The sequence below is a fragment of the Corylus avellana genome, chromosome ca11, assembly GCF_901000735.1.
Source record: "Corylus avellana chromosome ca11, CavTom2PMs-1.0".
NCBI classification, from domain to species: Eukaryota; Viridiplantae; Streptophyta; class Magnoliopsida; order Fagales; family Betulaceae; genus Corylus; species Corylus avellana.
In genome coordinates, this window is record NC_081551.1 from 4,410,165 (window position 1) to 4,430,475 (window position 20,311).

Here is a 20,311-nt window from a genome sequence, read left to right on the forward strand (position 1 = left end):
TATTAAAATTACTCTTTGATCAAAATTCAATAATAATTAATTACGAATTCAATAATCATTTTAATAACCACGTCAGTAAAATACAAATAAACCTCATAAATTATTCGTTGGCATAGGATATGGGAATGACAGTGTGACGCGGGTGCAACTTGGTTGGCAAATGCGGTAGAAAATTACTAAATTAACACTGACAAGTGACAGGTCACAGGTGGGTAAAATTGGTAGCTCAATCAGTAAAGTAGGTGGTGGGGTTGAGAGTCCAACCGGACAAAATATCCGAAAACTTTAATAATTTTGGCCGCGTCTTCATAATTATAGGCAGGAAAGAAGAAGGGTCTGGAACTTTTTTTTTTTATCCGATAAAATGAAGCATATTCTAGTGGGGGTGCCAGAAAAGGTGCGGAATTGGTCAACACGACCACGTTTGGCTTTGGAGTATTTATGGTGGTGAGCAAGAATTGGACAAAAATCACACGTTATTGTGTTGGTTTCCTGTGCGTCCTCCTTCCAACATCTTTTCATGTTGTATGGATTCATTATTATATGTAATTAAACAAGTCCCACAGTTGTTTGTACACACTAGACACCATTTATGTCGTTTTAATCCAACGGACTTCTTTCAAATACACGACTCCACCAAGAAAAACAACACTAAACCAAAACAGCATATATAGGAGTTGGTGGGTCTTTTTCTACTTATAATTTGGATAAGGGGAAAAGAGGGAGGAAAATGCAAATGCGGGTACAACCTTTTTTTTTGGCTCTAGCCTAATGTGTCACATTGCGGGTACAAAAGTTCGTATTTCTATTGAACTTCATAATTTTCTAACAAGAAGATATTGAAATAGAGACGATAACTTTTTACTTTGTTAAACCAAAAGAAAAAGATGAATGAATGTTTATTTATTTATTTTTCCCGAAAGAATAACTTTTCACTTTGTTAGTCTATGCCCATTTACTGAGGGAGAAGCATGACTTTTTCACTTAGTTATAGAAAAAATTACACTATTTAAAGGAGAAATGAGGGTTAGTAAGGGTATTTCAATGTTCATTTGAGGGTATAAATGTAATTTTGATAACTGGATATTTTGAGTATCTTTTTAAGGATATATCTGTCAATCTATCATCCATAACGACGGCAAAATAGGGAGATCAGGTAAAAAAATGCATGTGATTTGGATTATGTTTGATTTACCAAGCTGGACTAACATAGGATTTTTTTTTTTGCCAAAAAATTATAGTTAAAAAGGGGGTTGAATGTAACAAGTAGTAGTTCATAGAGACAATGTATAAATGAGTTGTGTGTTCACGCGCAGGGGATAAAGTTCACAGAGACAATGTGTAAATGAGTGGTAGTTCACGCGTAAGAAATAAAGGTAATAAACTAAAAAATAAAGAGAATACCGAAACTAAGACAAGCTAAGCAAATATGAAGTTAAAGAACTTCAAATGTTTGAATGTTATTATGCTAGCTGATTACTAATACATGTCTATGAGGCTAATGGCAAGGACCGACACAAGAAGGGGTGCGGGGGGGGGGGGCTCTCCCATAAGTCTGTTCTTCGCACCATGGCAACCATCACTATGCCACAAGGCCTAGTAGCAGGGCGCTTGACAATGTATACACCAATAAATCAATTGACCATTAACTAACAATTATCAGTGTCAACGTAGTTTGAGAGTCCTAATGTGATCGGTCCGGTGTGGGTGGTCATTAGCCCTCAAGTGGCTACCATCACTATGCCACATGACCTAGTGTGGCAGGGCGCTTGGCAATGCATACACCAATAAATCAATTGACTATCAACCAACAATTAGCAATGTCAAACGTAATTTGAGAGTCTTAACATGATTGGTCTGGTTTGGGTACATGGTCATCCGTCCTCAAGTAATCTTCCCTCGGGAGGACGAGGATTTTGGCCCTCAAGCTTTCTCCCCTATAGGGCATCGATGTTAAGGACAAGAAGCAAACAAATCCATCAATGCTGTTGATAAGGAATGAGTTGGTGGAGTAGATGAACATGGGAGACAAATTAAGAAGGATTTTTCTATTTATGCCGTTAAGTGCTAGAGGAGTTTGTTTTGTGAAGGGGGTGGATAAGATTTTGATCTTTGAATGTCTGTCGATGGACTAAAATTAGGAGGAAAACTAGAGTTATTCAACTGGAGGACAGCTATAAGGCCTCAAATCAATCATTTTCAAAGTTTGAACAAAGAAATTAAAATAAAGTGTTTAATATAAAAGGTGGGTCTTAGTGAGTATGACATAAACATGTGACATATATGATCATATTTTGTAATTGAATTGTAGTTTCTATCTTAATTAATTTGCTTAGATAAAGGGCTTTTTTTGCAAAATCCCCAGATATGCAAGTTGTGTAACAAACCCTAGTGAATTTCCACGGTAACAACCCTGACTTATTATGACCTAAATCAGGAATATTGCTTGGTGTAATTCAAGAATTCTTCTTGCATATATCTTGTAAAGTGGAAAAAACTAAAAATAGGTAAATTGTGGTACCAAAAATGGAAATATTTGTTGTCGATTATGGAACCTTCACTTCAATTATGTAGTTGAGAGAAAACTATTTCGCAGGATGCCCTTTTGGCAATTAATGAAGCATTTTCACATGCTTTTAAAAATGTTATTAAAGAAAACATATTCTCAATATTGTAATAAAAGTGATCATATATAATTAACTAGATGATCAACACTTTCACATGCTCCTTTTTATTTCATTGGATGCCACTTTCAAATTGGAAGAAAATTGTAATATATATTATATCATGGCTCCAAAAATAAGAACACAAGTTAAGGTTGCCTGGCATTGGCAATATAAAAAAAAAAAAAACATAGATGTTTGAAATTGTTAACTTGTTGATTGACCAAGTAAAACGATCCAAAAATAGGGTTTTATTGGGAAACATTGTGACCCTAGAGCTGTACTCAACCCCACATACTCACTCACAACATGCGTTGTCCTTTTCTCAAACATGTAACCTCCCCCTTTCTTTCACCTCCTATGTTCTCCAACCACCTATTCCCATGCAATTATTTTTCCTCCTCCACTCTATAGCCTTGGCCCTTGCCACCCTTTAAACCCATTTGTTCACCCCCTCCCCTTTACTCATGGAGGGGCGGGTCCCACCTGCCGGAGGTGATGAAACCGACGCCAATCCTCAAGTGGGGCGACTGCAACCACCACCGCCGCCACCCCCAATACCACCACCTCCGCTTGCATACCACGCCGAAACGTACGTAATTCAAGTCCCTAAAGACCAAATTTACCGTATTCCACCTCCGGAGAATGCCCTTATCGCCGAACGCTACCGCGCACCGAGCATGCAAAAGAAGAAGGCAGCACGACCTTGCTCCTTCTGCCTATTGGTAATTGGTCTCATCTTGATTATTCTTGCTCTAATTGGGATTGCCATTACAGCATTGTCATTTGCGTTTAACCCAAAAGCTCCTACATTCTCTGTTGTGCAAGTCATAGCCAAGAACCCTAAATCTTCCCCTCATAAACATTCCCAGCCTGCTTACGATATTTCCTTAAGGGTCAACAATCCCAATGACTTCATGGGAATTTATTACAGAACCGGCGGGGTTGCCACATTATCTTTCAAGAGCAAAAAATTTGCCAAGGGAAAATTTCCAAGGTTGTACCAGGACCTGAAGAAATCTACAAAGATTAAGGTTGTCCTAAAAGGATCAAGCGCCACGTTGCCTCACCAAATTGAGAAGAGTATGAAAGACAAGAAATCTAAGTTGCCAATCATGTTAGCTCTAAATGTCAAATTTCAGTTGAAGATGAAACTTGGTACCATGAAGACATGGATTATTGATACCCAGGTTGCATGTAAATTTAAGGTGAGTAAATTGGGGGTGGGTTCCCGGATCTTATGGCAAAAATGTCAGACAGAATTCGAGTCCTAGAAAAGAAGGCAGTTAATGGTGGTGATGGGGGTGTGTTGTTGGTTGTGTTCTTGATCATGCAGTATGAATAATTTCAATTTTTTTTTTTATTATCATTTTTCGTCTCTATATGGTATGTAGTATTCCTCCACTCTGAGTTTTCTTTCACGAATCTTTCATGTCAACCAATTCAATTTATGGGCTTATATATATATATACATATATATTATTCTTTATGTAGAAAATCCCATCTGTAGTTTTAATTTTGTAAAATTTGCACCTAGGCAACATGCAATTTCTTGAGTGATTCCTGCAAATGCTTAATTAATAACTCTGTTTAGTTACATTGGACATGAACATTTGCAAATGCTTCCTCCTCTGTTCTAGTCCAGAGTATTTTTTTTCCTTTTTGGGTCTGCTTGGTTTTGAGCCCAAGAAAAATTGGACCAAGCTGTGACTCTTAAGATGTTTTCTTACAATATTTTGATGGTGGGTTATAAAAGAGTTCCAAGAAACCCAGTGTCATAGTAAAGCAATCCACCTTAATAGTACAGAGATTGTCCTTTATCTTTAGGGTAGTCTCAAACAAACTCTTAAGCTACAAGAACATTCTCAGACATACTCCTATTAGGTATGAAGGCTGCTTGGTTATGACTAATACTGATCTATTAGCCAAAATCTTAGTTATACATTTGTAAACCAGATTGCAGCAAGCAATTGGTCTAAAATCTCCCATCAATGAAGGGCTTTGCTTATTGGGAACAAGTGCAAGTATAGTAGCATTAACCCCCTTAAGTAATTTTCCTGATTGGGAAAAAGATTGATGGCCTCAGAAACCTCCAATCCCATCCCTGCATGCAATACCAGAGAGAGCTTCAATAGAAAGAGGTTTCTATGAGGTTTCTATGGTCAAAAGAGAAAGAGGGGTCGTCAACTGGCTACCGGTCCTTTGACTATAGGCACTCCGACGCACAAGTCAGTCTTTTTTTTTTTTTTTGAAACATAAACCTTTGCAATTTCATTAATAATAAGATCAAAAGCATAAAACTCTTATATCAAAGAGTATAAAAGCTCTGAAAAATCACAGCTCCAAGCTGATAAAACCCAAGAAAAATAGTGAGAGAATGAAGAAGAAAATACTTGTATATTTCTTGATTATAATTGATTTACATGAGGATCTATTTATACAGAGAATTTGGTTTACATAGCCGTTAAGGATTGATATTGTGATCTTTTATACAAGGAAATTGTTCACGTAGATGGAATGTTAACGTTACGAGCTTGAGATTTTATTTTCTCAATTAATTTATGACCGTTGCTAATATTTTCTTCCTCAACACTCCCCCTCAAGTTGGAGTGGATATTCATAACGCTCAACTTGCCAAGTAAGTGATGGAAATGTTTTGAACCCAGTGCCTTAGTAAATAGATTAGTAGGTTGTTGAGTGGTAGGTATGTGAAAAGTCTGAATTATGCCATCCTGCAGCTTTTCGCGAATGAGGTGACAATCAATCTTTATATGTTTTGTTCTTTCATGAAAGACGGGATTTAAGGCGATGTGGATGGCCGCCTTGTTGTCGCAATACAATTCCGCTGGTTGTGGATGTGGGATATGGAGGTCTGCCAACAGTTGTTTTAACCAGGTAATTTCACGGCAGGTTGAGGCCATAACTCTGTATTCTGCTTCAACTGAAGAACGGGATACTGTTGTTTGCTTCTTTGTTTTTCAAAATATTGGTAAGCTTCCAAGGAGTATACAATATCCAGTGACTGAACGTCGAGTGTCTCTGCATCGTGCCCAATTCGCATCACAGAATGCATGTAATTAAATGTTGCTTGTGGCTGATAAGAGAATTCCTTGTCCTGAAGACTGCTTGATGTAGCGTAATACTTTATGTGATGCATCTAAATGAGATGTGTGTGGCTTGTTCATAAACTGACTCAACGCCTGCACTGCATATGCCAAATCTGGTCTGGTGATAGTTAAATAAATCAACTTACCAACTAGTCGACGATATGACGAGGGATCCGCAATGTGGTCTCCATCATGCTTACTGAGTGCCAGATTCTGCTCCATGGGAAAATTGCTGGGTTTGGCACCGAGGAAGCCTGTGTCTTCAAGTACTTCAAGAGCATACTTTTTTTATGATAGAAAGATGCCTTTTTTTGAGCGAGCCACTTCGATGCCTAAAAAATACTTTAGGTTGCCCAGATCTTTGAGTTTGAAATGGTCACCCAAATGTTTCTTAAGTTTCTGAATCTGCTCTAAGTTATTGCCTGCCAATATAATATCATCTACATATATGAGAATAGCTGTGAAGTTACCTTCGTGGGATCGGACGAATAGTGAGTAGTCGGCCTTGGATTGTTTATATCTTGCATTAATGAGAGTGGAAGAGAGTTTTGCATACCATTGTCTTGAAGCTTGTTTAAGCCCATACAGGGGAGTTTGCAAACTCTAGTCTCTCCCTTTCGTCCGAAACCAGGAGGAAGGTGCATGTAGACTTCTTTGTGAAGGTCACCAAGAAGGAAGGCATTGTTTACATCAAGTTGATGCAAATGCCATCCGCATGAAGCAGCAAGTGCAAGGAGAGAGCAGACAGTCACCATTTTAGCGACAAGAGCAAAGCTCTCCATATAATCAAGGCCTGCCTGTTGGTTGTAACCCTTAGCCACTAAGCGAGCTTTATACCGTTCCACTGAACCATTTGGGTGATATTTGATTTTATAAACCCATTTGCAGCCAATGAGTTTCTTTTCAAATGGAAGAGGAGTTAGAGTCCATGTTTGAGTCGACTCAAGAGCATCCACCTCAGCACGCATAGCATCACGCCATTTGGAATCTTGCATGGCCTGTAAAAACGACTTTGGCTCTTGTGCAAGGGAAATAACAGTGGTAAAGGCACGATGGTGGTTAGAGAGGCATGTATAAGATAAAAAGGCATCAAGGGAGTAAGGGTTACCTGACGAATGCACCAACGCTAATTCAGATGATTGAGTGGTACAAGATGGCAAAGCCTGAGCAAGATGAAAATCACGTAAGTATGCAGGTGGTTGGGTCAATCGAGTTGGTCGCCGAGTGACTGGACAAGGAGATGGGGCAGTCTAGATGGTGGAAGGGGCAACTTGAGCTTCAACAACAAGTGACAATGAGGTAGCGACATCATCAAGAAGATCAAAAGGGATAGGTAAGACCGGTAGAGATTGCTCAGGGGTGGCTTGGGCAAAAGGAAAATGATCTTCATGAAAAAGGACATCACAAGAGATGAAGGTTTTGTGATGATCAAGATCATATAGACGGTATCCTTTTTGACCATAAGGATAACCAAGGAAGACACATCGTATGGCACGAGGGTCAAATTTTGATAGATTTTGTGAATGAGTGGAAGCAAAGCATAAACAACCGAAAACTCGTAAGTGATTGTATTAAGGTTTCGAGTTGTGTAACTTCTCATATGGAGATTTTCCAGATAAGAGGGGGTAGGGGTTCTATTGATCAAATAGGTAGCGGTGAGGATAGCGTCTCCCTAGAAACGTGTGGGTAAGTGGGCTTGAAAGAGTAAGGCTCGGGACATATTGAGAAGGTGACGATGCTTGCGTTCAACAACTCCATTCTGTTGGGGAATAGAAACACAACTGGTCTGATGGATGATTTCTTTGTCAAAATGAAAGGATGGAATGGTGAATTCAGGGCCATTGTCACTACGAATAGATGTGCGGTAACCACCCCAAATATCAACATGTATTAAGGCAAAAGGTGCAGTAGAAGAAATTTGACTAGTTGGAAACGGAATATGTGTTTGCTTAGCGAGAGGACAAACAAAACATTGTTCTGAATTTGAATTACAAATTTCAGATATATTATTGGAAAGAAATGACAAAACTTTATTGGAGAGGTGACCTAATCGGCGATGCCAAAGCTGTGGAGTTGACTTTGCCACCTGACACCGTGAGGGTCTCGTGTTGGTGAAGTAATACAGGCTATCCCGCTCAGTGCCCAGACCAATCATCTTCATCGAGCGAAGGTCCTGGATGAAACAAAAATCAGAAGAAAAAATAATGAGACAGTGCAATGTCCTATATAGTGTACGTACATAGATCAAGTTAAAATGAAAAGTAGGAACACAAAAGACATTATGAAGGATGAGTGATGGGAAAAAAGCCATAGATCCAATGTGAGTTACAGAAGCATATGAACCATTAGGTAATTGGACAGTACGACCATGAATAGGATGGGACTGGGTCAAGGCAGTGGGAGAACATACCATATGATCAGTAGCACCACTATCAAGAATCCATAATGAGTCATCAAATAAGACAGAAGGCGTACCTGATAGAGATGGTTCGGGATTACCTGCTTGGTGGGCGATGGAATGTTGTGGGGTGACGTTATTCAAAATTGCAAGGAGCTATTGGCATTGATCAGGTGTAAAAGGAAAACTGTTGGTAGTGGAAACTTGATGAGCACGGGGCTTAAGACTAGAACCTGAGCCTGAGTTAATCTTGCGATGAGTAGGGGGAATCCGTGAAGTTGGTAGCACTGCTCAGTAGTATGACCATCACAACCGCAATAAGTGCATTTTGGTATTTCCTTCTTCTGAAAGCTAGAGCGGTTGTCCTTCCGTGGTGGTAAATTGCCTTTTGCAGCCAAGGCAATGCCCTCAATGATGGGTGGGATGGTAATGCTGCGTTGGCGTTCCTCTTGAAGGACCAAGGCATATGCACGACTGACTGAAAGCAATGGTTCTATCAAGAGGATATGTCCCTGAATAGCTGCATATGACTCATTGAGACCCATGAGGAACTTGATGGTACGCTGACATTACTGTAGTTTGAGGCCCTCCTTTAGTGCGCCATAAATGTAAGGAGAGCTAGGCTGAAGTGCTGATAATTCATCCCATAACCCTTTGAGTTTTGTAAAGTATGTGGCGATAGGCATGGTGCCTTGAACGAGGGTGCTGATATCTTGCTCTAGTTGGAACATACGAGAACCATTCACTTGAGAAAATCACTCTTTAAGGTCCAATCAAATGTCGCTCGCAAGGTTGCAATAAATAACACTAGTGCAAATGTCATTAGATATGGAATTTAATAACCAAGATTTTACCATATTGTTACAACGGCTCCATTGTGGATAATCTTTGGAGGAGGTCATTGGTGGAGAGATGGTCCCGTCAATGAATCCGAGCTTGTTCTTGGCGCTAAGAGCCATAATGATGGCTAGGCTCCAAGTTTGATAATTTTTTCCATTAAGAGACTGAGATGCCAATACTACACCAAGGTGATCGGAATGCCAATACTACACCAGAGAGTTTGACTACAATGAAAAAAAAATTGACCAACCTAAGAGCAATTTTTCTTTTCTTCTTGCCTCACAACGATCAACAGATCCAGCAGAAAAACTGCACCAACGGAGAAACTGAGGGATGGGTGGGGCAAATTTGACAACACGAAGTGGTGGGCTTGTTGCGGCTTGGGCATTCGACGGAAGTGATGAAACTGGCTGCACAACGCCACTGAATCAAAATTTGGGCACTGATCGGAGTGGGCTCTGACCAAACGAGTACCACACTGATGTAGATGGTGTCCTATGACCAACGAGGATCACTAGGATGGGTAGAGAATGGCCAACACGTTTTCTGACCGGCAAAAGCGTGTGGGACTAGTACCCAAAATCTGGCAAGAATATTGTTGACAGGTAAAAAAAACGAGACTATGTTTTCAATTGAAGAAACAGATTTTTAATCTCTAAGAATACGCTCTGATACCATGATAAAACCCAAGAAAAATAGTGAGAGAATGAAGAAGACAATACTTGTATATTTCTTGATTATAATTGATTTACATGAGGATCTATTTATACAGAAAATTTGGTTTACATAGCCGTTAAGGATTGATGTTGTGATCTTCTATACAAGGAAATTGTTTACGTAGATGGAATGTTAACGTTACGGGCTTGAGATTTTATTTTCTCAATTAATTTATGACCGTTGCTAATATTTTCTTCCTCAACACAAGTTATGAGGTTATAACATTATAAATACAATACAGATCTTACAATTACGTACTATCTATGACCTCAACCTTTCTGCTAACCTATATACAACTATGGTTAAAGCACAGATCTGCTCTTAGGCAGACTAGATCTAAGACATAGGTAGCTATATTTCCCAACCTTTATTTTCCGTCCGTGAGAGAAAATCTATCACACCGATCTAATCCTCCTTACCTCATAGATCACTCATAAGGGCAGATCTAGAGAGAAGAAAAATCTTATTCAAAAACAAAAATACAAACAAACAACCAACAAGCAACAGCAGCGGCCGAGGTGCACTGGACGGCATTGGCGCGTGGCGCAGTGAAAATTGATTGAGGAGAGTAGATCTAAGTTTGAAGACCTAGATCTAAAACCCCACCGATCTCGAGGAGAAGATGAGCGGCACAACACGGTGGAAGAGACCGAAGTTACTAGTTTGGTCAAAGAACACCTAAAAAAGCAAGAAACCAAAAAATAAGAAAATAAAAATTAAAAAAAAAAAAACACAAAAGGGGAGGTGGAGGATAGGAGCGGGGAGCAGAGGGGGAAGGGGAGAGGAGGGAGTAGGTCTGACTTGTAAACTATGGGAGGTGAAAATGGAGAGAGTGAGAGAGCTCCAATGGTTCCACTTGGACCCTCCTTGGGCCTTTGTATTAGCAGGCCTTCCATTTGGCTGTTTTGGGCTTTTAAGAAATACTAGGTCTTTTATTCGACTAGGCCTCGAGTCTTCTTGATTAGGTCTAAGTGGGTCCTGGGCTTATTACATGGGTGTATTTCTGCTCTATCAGTAGCAAATGTGCCACTCGTGCAGCCTTTTTGTGATCAAATTGAATATTCTATTAGTTGCTCCAACCAATCATTTGTAATACTCCTGATCAGCCACCTTTACCCCATTTACAATATCCCATATATGTTTGATAAGTTTCTTGGAATTTCTGACCTCAACGATTCTATGAAAATAGGTATTATTATGATCTCCAACATCAATTTCAAAACCACAAATAATGCAGCATAAGATGATGATAACACAACATGCAACAGGTTCCACTTGAAGCTGTCACTAGAGATAGCATTAATTGCTGATCAAATTGTAACTTGAGATAATGCTAATGATCACAACACATCTCAAAGCTCCAGCAGCTTGAATTTGAATCAGTTACACGATATTGAATATCTTCAATCTGTATTGATCTAGCTGTTTATTTGAAATTTCACATGTAACTTATATTTTCACCACAAACATTCGTGATACACTGAAAGTCTGAAACCGGCCTCCTCCTTTCATATACCCCAAATGGTAATTAATAATCCTAAAAGGAATGTCATCTGCCTATTTTACCGACTTACTTGTTTCAAACTTGCTCGATAAGGAAATGAACCGTTGGGGGCACTCTCTCAAATGAAAGTAATTTATGAGACTTATTGTACGTGTTGCCTGTTTCAAACTCACTTGATAAGGAATGAAGCTGTTGGAAGTGTTATCTGATCGAAGAGAATTAAATTGTGAAGATGCATCACTTTCATATTGGCCACCAAGACTTTTGATACTTGTCTTGTTAGGTCTGGTTTCCAATTGAAGACTAGAAACCTTTATAAAAGTAAAGCAGTTGACATCACATATACACAAGCTCTCTCGCCCTTCTTGTTTACATTTTGTCCATATACGCTCTTAATTTCACTATTTCTAACTTAAATATTGGAAGTGGTTCCACAATTACCCCTGACGTGTCACTTTTATATCTTCGGTCTTCTTACAATCAGGGGCGGAACTACCCCCGGACTTGGAGGGTCCCCAACCCCTCAAGCCAAGGGATGGTTCCCAAAAAAAAAGAAAAAAAAAAATTTAAAATACCTTTAAAAATTAACTTTTACCCTTCCCCAAATTAAATATTCTAATCCCAACCCTGCTTACAAGTCTCCTATACGGGACATTCAACGTCAACAGTTGTTTACTTCGTCCCTAGGCCACTTTCGTGGAAAGATACTTAACATCATAATCATAATAATAGAAGAAGAAGAAAGAACAAAAAAAGAGAGAGAGAGAGAGAGCACCAAAAGTAGAACAATAAGTGTATACGGCATTTCATCATGTTATCGATCTAAGAGCAAGTTGCTTTGCGGTGGCAGCTAGTACTTTAAAAAGAGAGTTGGACTAAAGGAGAGAAGCTTTTTATAAGAGTGTTAACTATGGACATCAATGTATTCTTTAGAATTGAAGAGCCCCTTTTCCTTTTTCCCCCTCTTCAAAAAACACTAACTTTACAACTCAGTAATTATTATGAAGTTTTGGAAAGTGGCCTCCCCCCCTCCCCCAAACCCCTTACCCCTTCTTTTCTTTCTTGCATTTGCACATGGCTTTCAATCTTAATCTAATCTCTAATTAATCCCTCCTTCCTTTAACCCCCCACTCCTTGATTTCTACGTGCAAATCTCACATGCACATACAATAATTCATGTGTTTGATGAACAGTAAGTAGTCATGCATGGCAGAGAGGCCAGGGGTCTCACAGGTTGCTCCAACCAATGGCTCACTCACACATAAACACTGTGTATTTGTTCCCCATAACGAGGGCATCAATGGTCACATGGGAATCCAAGTGAGGAAGCCAGCCAATTATCAACATATATTTATATAAGAGTACTTATAGTATTCCAAGACAAACCACCACCCTCCATGGCTCGACCCTCAATGCCGGGGACCGATTCTCGACCGCAGCACACGTGTAAACAATCTATTTTTAGTAATGCAGGGTACCTGACACGTGTGCTTCAGGACCATGACTACTTCTGACACGCCATTGCCAAAAAGGTTCCCTCTTCCGTGCTCTTTTGAATCTCACCACAACTTCTCACCAATGCAACCATAATAAACTATATGGCAAGGGCTTAGTTGTTGATCACATGAAAGATTTTGTATCAATTTATTTATTCTTAAGTATAAGGTTGGGGTTGGTCCATAAAACATTATTATTATTATTATTTTTCCTTTTTTCCCAAAGTATATATATAATGAATGATATAAAGAAAAAGGAAGGTGGGATCTTCGTGGTTGCATTGGAGGGAGGGAGGGAGGAGTCTCTTTCTTTTTTTCTTTTTTTTTTTTTCTTTTTTTTTTTTTCCCACCAATAATTGAATGTTAGAAAGACTTAGTTTAATTCAGTTAAGGCGCCAATGATGGTTGAAACTAGTGGACTCCATCTTTCCACGTCCGAAAGAGACGAGGTAGCCAAAGCTTGGAGCTAGTGTGTCTCTATTCCAAAATCCATGTGTGTTTCTTCACATCAAATACACCCTTTTAAGTGGATTCCAACTCCTCATTCAACCATAGATTCCCTTACCTAGTGGTGGGTTTCCCTTTCACAAACCTAACCAAAAAGTTCTTTCTTACTCAGTCTCCTGAAAAAGTAAATAAAAAATAAAAAATAATAATAATGCCCTTTCAAAAAAATGAAGCAGATTCCAATCATCTCTGCAAGGTGGGGTTCCTTCAAATCTAAGAACCCAATGGGGTACTCTTTCTTGTTTCTGTGTTTGTAATCGAGCTATAGTTATATGCCTTTTCTTGTACACCTACCCATGTAATAAAGATCTAATTAATAATAATACCCAAAAAACCAATTGCCCTCTTGGTTCAAGTGTAGTAGTGTGAGGATCATCTTTCAATAAACCCTCCCCCAATTAGTATTAATTAATGTAGTTTTAATTAATTTCATATATATATATATATATATATATATATAGTCAATTCACATAAGTTTGTGTCTCTGAATATTTTATTGTGTTGCCAACTCATATTTCTACTTAAAAAACACTTAAGAAAAGAGTATCTCTAAAGCATATTAGAATTGTCCTAAACCTTTTCTACTCCCTTGTCTGAAAAAAGGGCGTATGCAGATCTACGGTATGTTGAAAAGGAAGCAGCTTTAACATGAGACAACCAAATAGATTACTTTGAGCATAGTGCCTAACAATAATTCACTCCTAATGTTTCGTTAGTTTATTGCCAGCCTACATTCATCAAAACAATAAATAATTTTTGCATTTCATAATCCAACTATAAAGAACAAATAAAAAAATTGTTTAGCAGTAGTGTTGGTATCACTCTCAGATCTAAGACCAAATGCATCCTTACTTTATATATGTTGAAAGTTGTGGAGAAATATAAAATATGAAAATAATAGCGGAAGTAAGAGAGATAGAAAAAAAAAATAAAAAATTTACGGGTCATTCGGTGTTAGACACTTACGTCTATCACTCTGAATGGCCCTTAAAACTATATTAATGTTCTTATTTATAGGTATGATGGATACAAGTATGATATATTATAATATTCTCTCAAACTCAAGGTGGAAGATTCTATCTAGAAGCTTGAGTTTGGAAGCAGAAATTTTTTTTTTTTTGTTGGACAATAATTGAAAATTGAAGAGAAAATGTTATTTGCTGACAATTTAGAATGCCCTCTATTGCACCAATTATTGATCTAGAAACAAATGTATGTCCATTGGGGGTTGAAATATCACCTTCTTCTAGAAGTTCGACTGGTGCACATGAGATATTTAGCTTTGACCATAGCCATTCATGAATCCATGAGGCAAGGAGTCGAAAATTGTATTCATTAGATGTACTGGTCAATACTTTTTAAAGAAAAGAGAAGAGATGGCTCAACTGTGAAGTAAAAATATCAAGCAGGTAAATTTGCAAAATGTTGCTGCTAGCTAGCTTGACCGTACACCATCTTTTTGATAATAGATCAAGATCTAGTGCAAAACTTATCCTTGTGACTCAGCATGCATGTGATCATACAATTGAAAGCCAAATAGTGATCTCTGATCTAATTGTTTATAAGGGGTCCTCACATTTACTTGAATATGCAATATTTATCCAATCAAAAATGGTGTAGAATCTTATCTTGAAAAAGTGGATATTATTCCTATGAGCTATGATGATGAAGTCTATAACTGCTGCTGATCTTAATGCAGGCATAATGAGGGATTGAATTTTACTTAATTTGTACCTAAATATATAAGGACTAATAGGGTTCTTGTTTGATGGTCAATTAATTGATCCATAATAGAATATGAAGCTTAATTATCAGTGCTGCCAACTAATGATGGTGTACCAATGCTGATAAACTTGTTGATAATACAACACCAATAATGCATCAATTGCCAACCCATCTTGCAGCAAACACAAAGTCCTTTCCAAGAAAGAAATGAACTTTGATTCCCTAAAACGAGGGAATCTGTCCTATACTTGTAAAAGCCACCCATTTCCTTATAATTTTACTGCTTAATTCTTCTGGATATTACTCTTTAAATATTTCTCATCCCCACCAAGGCTTATATCCAGAAGATGGAAGCTTACCAATTTCTCTTAATTATTTTATTAATTATTAATTTTACAGTAAAAATTGTAATACTTCAAATATATATATATATATATATATATATATAAAATTTTTATTGCAGTAAAGGTTATTGGGTACAGCAAATATAACCATATATATAAATATGCATTATCACAATCAGCAGACTGTTGGTACCATGCCACATTTGGAGGTTGCCTTTTTAGTTTTTAACTTGAAATATTCCTCTGTGACTTTCACTGCCATCTTCTCAGTCTAAGCACATTTATGGCTTCAAAAGCAGCAGGGTATACTATAAAGCTGCTAAACTTTCTGCCAACATTTTTCTATTAATTTTTTATAAAATAATTCCATTTTATTAGAAAGGCAGGATATTAGTTTGAGACTTGAGTAGAAGTTGTAAGGCTGTGGGGAAATACTCGTGAAGTGTGGACCCATTTTCTACCTAATGGTAAAATGGCCATTAAAACGTCAATCAGCAATTTCTTACTGCTGCAGAGCAGTGCTGGGTACACACTAGTAACTTTTTTTTTCCTATTTTTGTTTTTGGATTTCATGAATAATGATGTTGAACAAACTTATCAAGCAAGTTTCAAACCTTAAATGTGTTTGGGAGATTGAAGCTTTGGAATTTTTTTAATGAGACCATAATATAATATATTGAGTCATCACTCAATCTTAAAGCTAAACATATGGAGTAGGACTGACAATTTTTTACATGACATGTGAATCCGACACAAACTTACCACAAAATTAGAATATTAGAGTTGACGAGTCTTGTTCGTTTAATTAAATGGGTTTAACTAAAGTGGCTTATATAGTCTTATATACATGCTTAAACACGATCAAAACCCGACATGTGACATTTGCGGCTGATGTTGAGGGAGTAATTATTGAGATGCAGTAGTGTCGCTATACTCACGTGGACGGCTCTTAAAACATGACTTGCGAAGTGTGATTTTGAATGTCATAAAAGGCTTTGGCTTTCCTCACTAAACACTAATTGGTTTTCATATGAGATGGTTAAAGGTCTAATCCAATAGGTCGAGTTATGATTGAACTATATATATAATCTTATACTTATGTCTCGATACGATCTGAACCCGAAATACAAACATGAGTTTGGGTTCAATTATATTATATTAATCACTCACACTTTGTCATATTTTCAATGTAAGACTCTTTTGTTTTCTTTTCTTTTTTACACTCACGTACATAATTAACAAAATCACCATCATTTCATTATACTTAAAAGATGGTATCCATCAAAATCTTGATGCTATATATGCAGGAAAATTTTGTGAAAGGGACCATTTTCCTAGTCCAAGAATGGTATAATTTTGTTCTGAAAAGTCGTATGAATTTTCGATCGGTTTGCACCCAATCAAAATGGACTGTTCTCTCTCTCTCTTCCTGAAACAGAACCCATTTTCCACTGTAGCCCTCTATGTATGCATTGGCCATTGAGTTCAATTGACACTGAGAATTCATGTATTATCATTTTACAATATTCAAAGAACAAAAAAGGATTTCAGATTAAACATTCCATTATTGCATTATATATCGTATTAATTAAGAATGTTTTGTCAAATATGAGAGCCAGAGAGAAAGAGATAATTAATAAAATCTCTCCATGCATTGAGACAACTTACTAAGTTACAACTTCTTTTTTCCTTGTACAAAGGTAGTTACAAGATGTACAAAGACAAGAAAAGATTACAGTTAGGTTCTCTTCCTTCCCTTGCCCATCTCCCCATTTTTTCATCTTCTCTCTCTTTTTTTTTTTTTTTACCTACCATGAACAAGAAATTACATGTTCCCATTGCACCCTTGTACACTTCTTGGAAGGGTGGTGGCAGTATATTTCATATTTTTATCACTTTACACCCTGGCCTGTCCTCCTAATGACAGGCTTTTCCACTCAACCAAACGTCCCAAAAAGTCCATAACCTGTAAAAAAACAAAGGGTAAAAAAAAAAAAAAGATTAGTCATATATTAGGCATGCAAAATTGCCAAAAAATTATTGGTTTGTTGAAAAGAAGTAATGAAACAAGGTTTAATTGCATGTATTGGATACTTGCCTGTGCTGGCTCTTGTAAGGAATAAGATGCGCTGGTTTCCTTTGGAAACTTGGAGACAAGAATGCCAAAACCTTGTCCTCTGTCTCTTAATATCTAATCACAATATTAAAAACTTAATTAATTGCCTTAATCTTCAACTAATATACAACTTTTAACATGGTATAAATCAAAACATAGGATACCTTGAATGCATCCTCGTCCGACCGGTCATCTCCAATGTAAACGGGAAAAACATCGGTGCAATTAGCAAATCCTATCAAAAAGAGAGAATTTTCTTATTATAGTGATTAAGAAATTACTTTTTGAGCACTTTTTTTTTTTTTTTATATGGTTTGCACGCTTTGGATCACATATATCCTCCCAACTACCAAACCAAGATCTTAAAATGACTTTATGGGAAAGAATGTATGTTTAGTTATGATTAAAGTATGTTTATTATTATATATTAAAATTAATTAAAACAAAAGTAGTGGCTTGAGGTAAAACTCACCAAGTGACTCTAACAAAAATTCAAGAGCCTTCCCCTTGTCCCATTTAATGGTGGGACGGATTTCTAGCACCTGTATTACACAAACAGAACTGAAATTAGTGACCCATTATTCACTAATACAAGATTATTAGCAAAAATTGATAGATTAAGAATCCCATGTCACCTTTCTTCCTTGGGTAAGACGTAGTTTTGGGTACTCTTTCAGTACTGATTTAACTTGCTGGGCCAGTTCACTCCATTTCTGCAATTTGTTTTTTTTCATTCACTGTCAGACTTTTTTTTTTTTCTTTTTCTTTCTGTTTTCCATGTTTGGCATGAATACATAAGAATATATACATTAAGATGTACGTAAACAGTAAGAAAACAAAATAATCACAAAAACCAGGAACAGTAGTGATGATTGTGATGGTTGCAATATACCTTTTCCTCAACACATCGAAAATGAACAGAGACACAGAACTTGTTGTTCTCCACTTTAGCCCCTTCAGTTGATTTTGTTTTCTCCACCAATTGTTTGTAAACGTCGTCGATCATGGGAAGAAATTCACTGGCGGGTTGGAACAGAACGCCATTACCCTGAGGAGAGAGTGAAGAAAATTGTTATAAAGTTGTGAATTTATTTATTTATTTATTTCAGGAAGGGGGGAAACAAAAAGTAGGGAAATCTTCACCTCACTCACTTTCTTGTATTTTGAACCTTTTGCCGGTCCTTTAATGTCCATGCCATGGCTTCCGGCATAGTACAGCTCTGCTAACTTTACAAAACTATAGACCTACAGAATTTATACAAGAATACTGTTTATAACTGGGAAAGGAGTCAAAATTGTTGAAGAAAAGCAAAAGTTTAATAATCGAAAACTAACAACCCAGAGAGTATGACAAAGAAAACAGAATCAAACAACTTGAAATGTACCTTATCTCTGCACCTCCCAGTCACAATAGCAGTGGGAAAACACATGGCAAGTTTTCTCACTGTTTTTCTCATCTGAGTTAATCGAAAGGAGACAAAGTTCAGTAACTGATAAAGAAAGAAGAAGAAAAAAAAGTGATGTGAATGAAATTATGATGAACAGAGGCAAGGAAGGAAGGACTAACCGGCCTAGACATGAAAGCTCGATCAGGGTCATCGACAATCGGTGAGAGTGTGCCATCGTAGTCCAAAAACATTACTATTTGCTTTCCCTTTGCGGCATCAATGATTTCCTCAAACATGTCCAGGGCAGATGGGTGGCGAACCTTTTTTTGAGCAACACAACAAAATCAGATTCTTCATTGTGAAGCCCAACACCACAGAAACCAAAAAAATCCTCCTTTGTTTGAACAATTTAGTTTTTTTATTTTTTTTTTATTTATGAAAATACTCACAATCCAGGAACTCTGGTCATGATCGGCCAGAGAAGGAGTGGCCTTGATATGGGTAGGAGAAGAGGCTTTCATGGAGTCAACCCAAGTGTTTATTCTTGCTTCTCCATTGATCTCAAGGTTCTTCAGCAACTTCTTCCTTGAAATGGAAATGTATCCGCCCGGTGCTGCAGGAGGCTTCTGCGCCGCCCTCGTGAAAATCGACGAGTTCGAAATGGGCAAAATCGCCATGTTGAATGTGGATTTCGTGTCGGAGACTAGCACATTCTGTTTCGTCATCTTTACTCCTTTTTCCCAATGAAATCACTGCAAAAACAAGCGTAACTCAGTTTTTTTTTTTTTTTCATATAGTTTTTTGCTCAAAACCCAGATTACCAATACCAAAATTAAAACAAACCCATTTGACAAAATACCTTCAACTTTTGAGATTCAAGGGTGTTCAAAAGTCAGGCGAAGCGAACAGAGAACAGAGAACAGAGAAGAAATAGAGAGAGTACTCTCTGTTTTACGAGCGTGAGCAGAGTTGTACAAGGAAAGCTGAAAGAAGTTAATATGGAAAATGGAAGGAAAACTCGAGCCAAACAGGCGAGTAAGATTCGTAGAAAAGCAGAGAATGCAAAGAGGAAGTGTATGTTTGGTATGGGTTGCGAGGGAGACATTGCCCGAATGGTCCATTTATAGCTGCGACCAGACACAAACGGACGAGTTCGAAAGACTCTCACTTATTGGGACCCCCACTAAGCTAAACTCTTCCCCATATCCCGCGGGTCCCACCCCCGGGTCCACACCACTCCCTTTGTTCCATCACAAAATTGCGAAATAACCCGCCGTCTTCGCCGTCACAGAAACAGAGTTTCTCATCCTCTCCTCGTCGGCCACCTAAACAGTTCTGTCCACGTGGCGCTTAACTCACCTAACGTGGGTTCCTGCCACTTGGGCTCTCCGTCTCCGTCCACAGTTCAGATTCAGGGGCAGGTATTTCCTTAAATGGGTCAATAATTTGGGGCATTCATTCCCAACCGGCCCCTTCAAAACCAGGCTTAAGCCACCAAGGTTACCA

At 37.9% G+C, this 20,311-nt stretch overlaps 2 protein-coding genes across 3 annotated transcripts; one reads left to right on the forward strand and one right to left on the reverse strand.

Moving 5' to 3' along the window:
• Nucleotides 1–3,130: 3,130 nt before the first annotated feature.
• On the forward strand, nucleotides 3,131–3,937 carry LOC132165910 (NDR1/HIN1-like protein 13). The gene has a single exon (XM_059576616.1). It carries the CDS (start codon nucleotides 3,131–3,133, stop codon nucleotides 3,935–3,937), a length of 807 nt encoding a protein of 268 aa, XP_059432599.1.
• A 13,015-nt stretch (nucleotides 3,938–16,952) lies between these two features.
• On the reverse strand, nucleotides 16,953–19,882 carry LOC132165627 (probable trehalose-phosphate phosphatase J). Of its 2 annotated transcripts, none has more exons than XM_059576267.1 (11): nucleotides 19,665–19,882; nucleotides 19,255–19,557; nucleotides 18,985–19,125; nucleotides 18,803–18,874; nucleotides 18,570–18,662; nucleotides 18,310–18,465; nucleotides 18,053–18,130; nucleotides 17,890–17,959; nucleotides 17,582–17,652; nucleotides 17,400–17,492; nucleotides 16,953–17,267 (listed from the first exon to the last, which is right to left on the reverse strand). In XM_059576267.1, exons 2-11 carry the CDS (start codon nucleotides 19,528–19,530, stop codon nucleotides 17,199–17,201), a joined length of 1,119 nt encoding a protein of 372 aa, XP_059432250.1. In that variant the 5' UTR covers nucleotides 19,531–19,557; nucleotides 19,665–19,882; the 3' UTR covers nucleotides 16,953–17,198. The 2 variants fall into 2 exon arrangements, with proteins under 2 accessions (XP_059432250.1, XP_059432249.1); XM_059576266.1 differs by having other exon boundaries at nucleotides 18,561–18,662.
• Nucleotides 19,883–20,311: the final 429 nt, after the last annotated feature.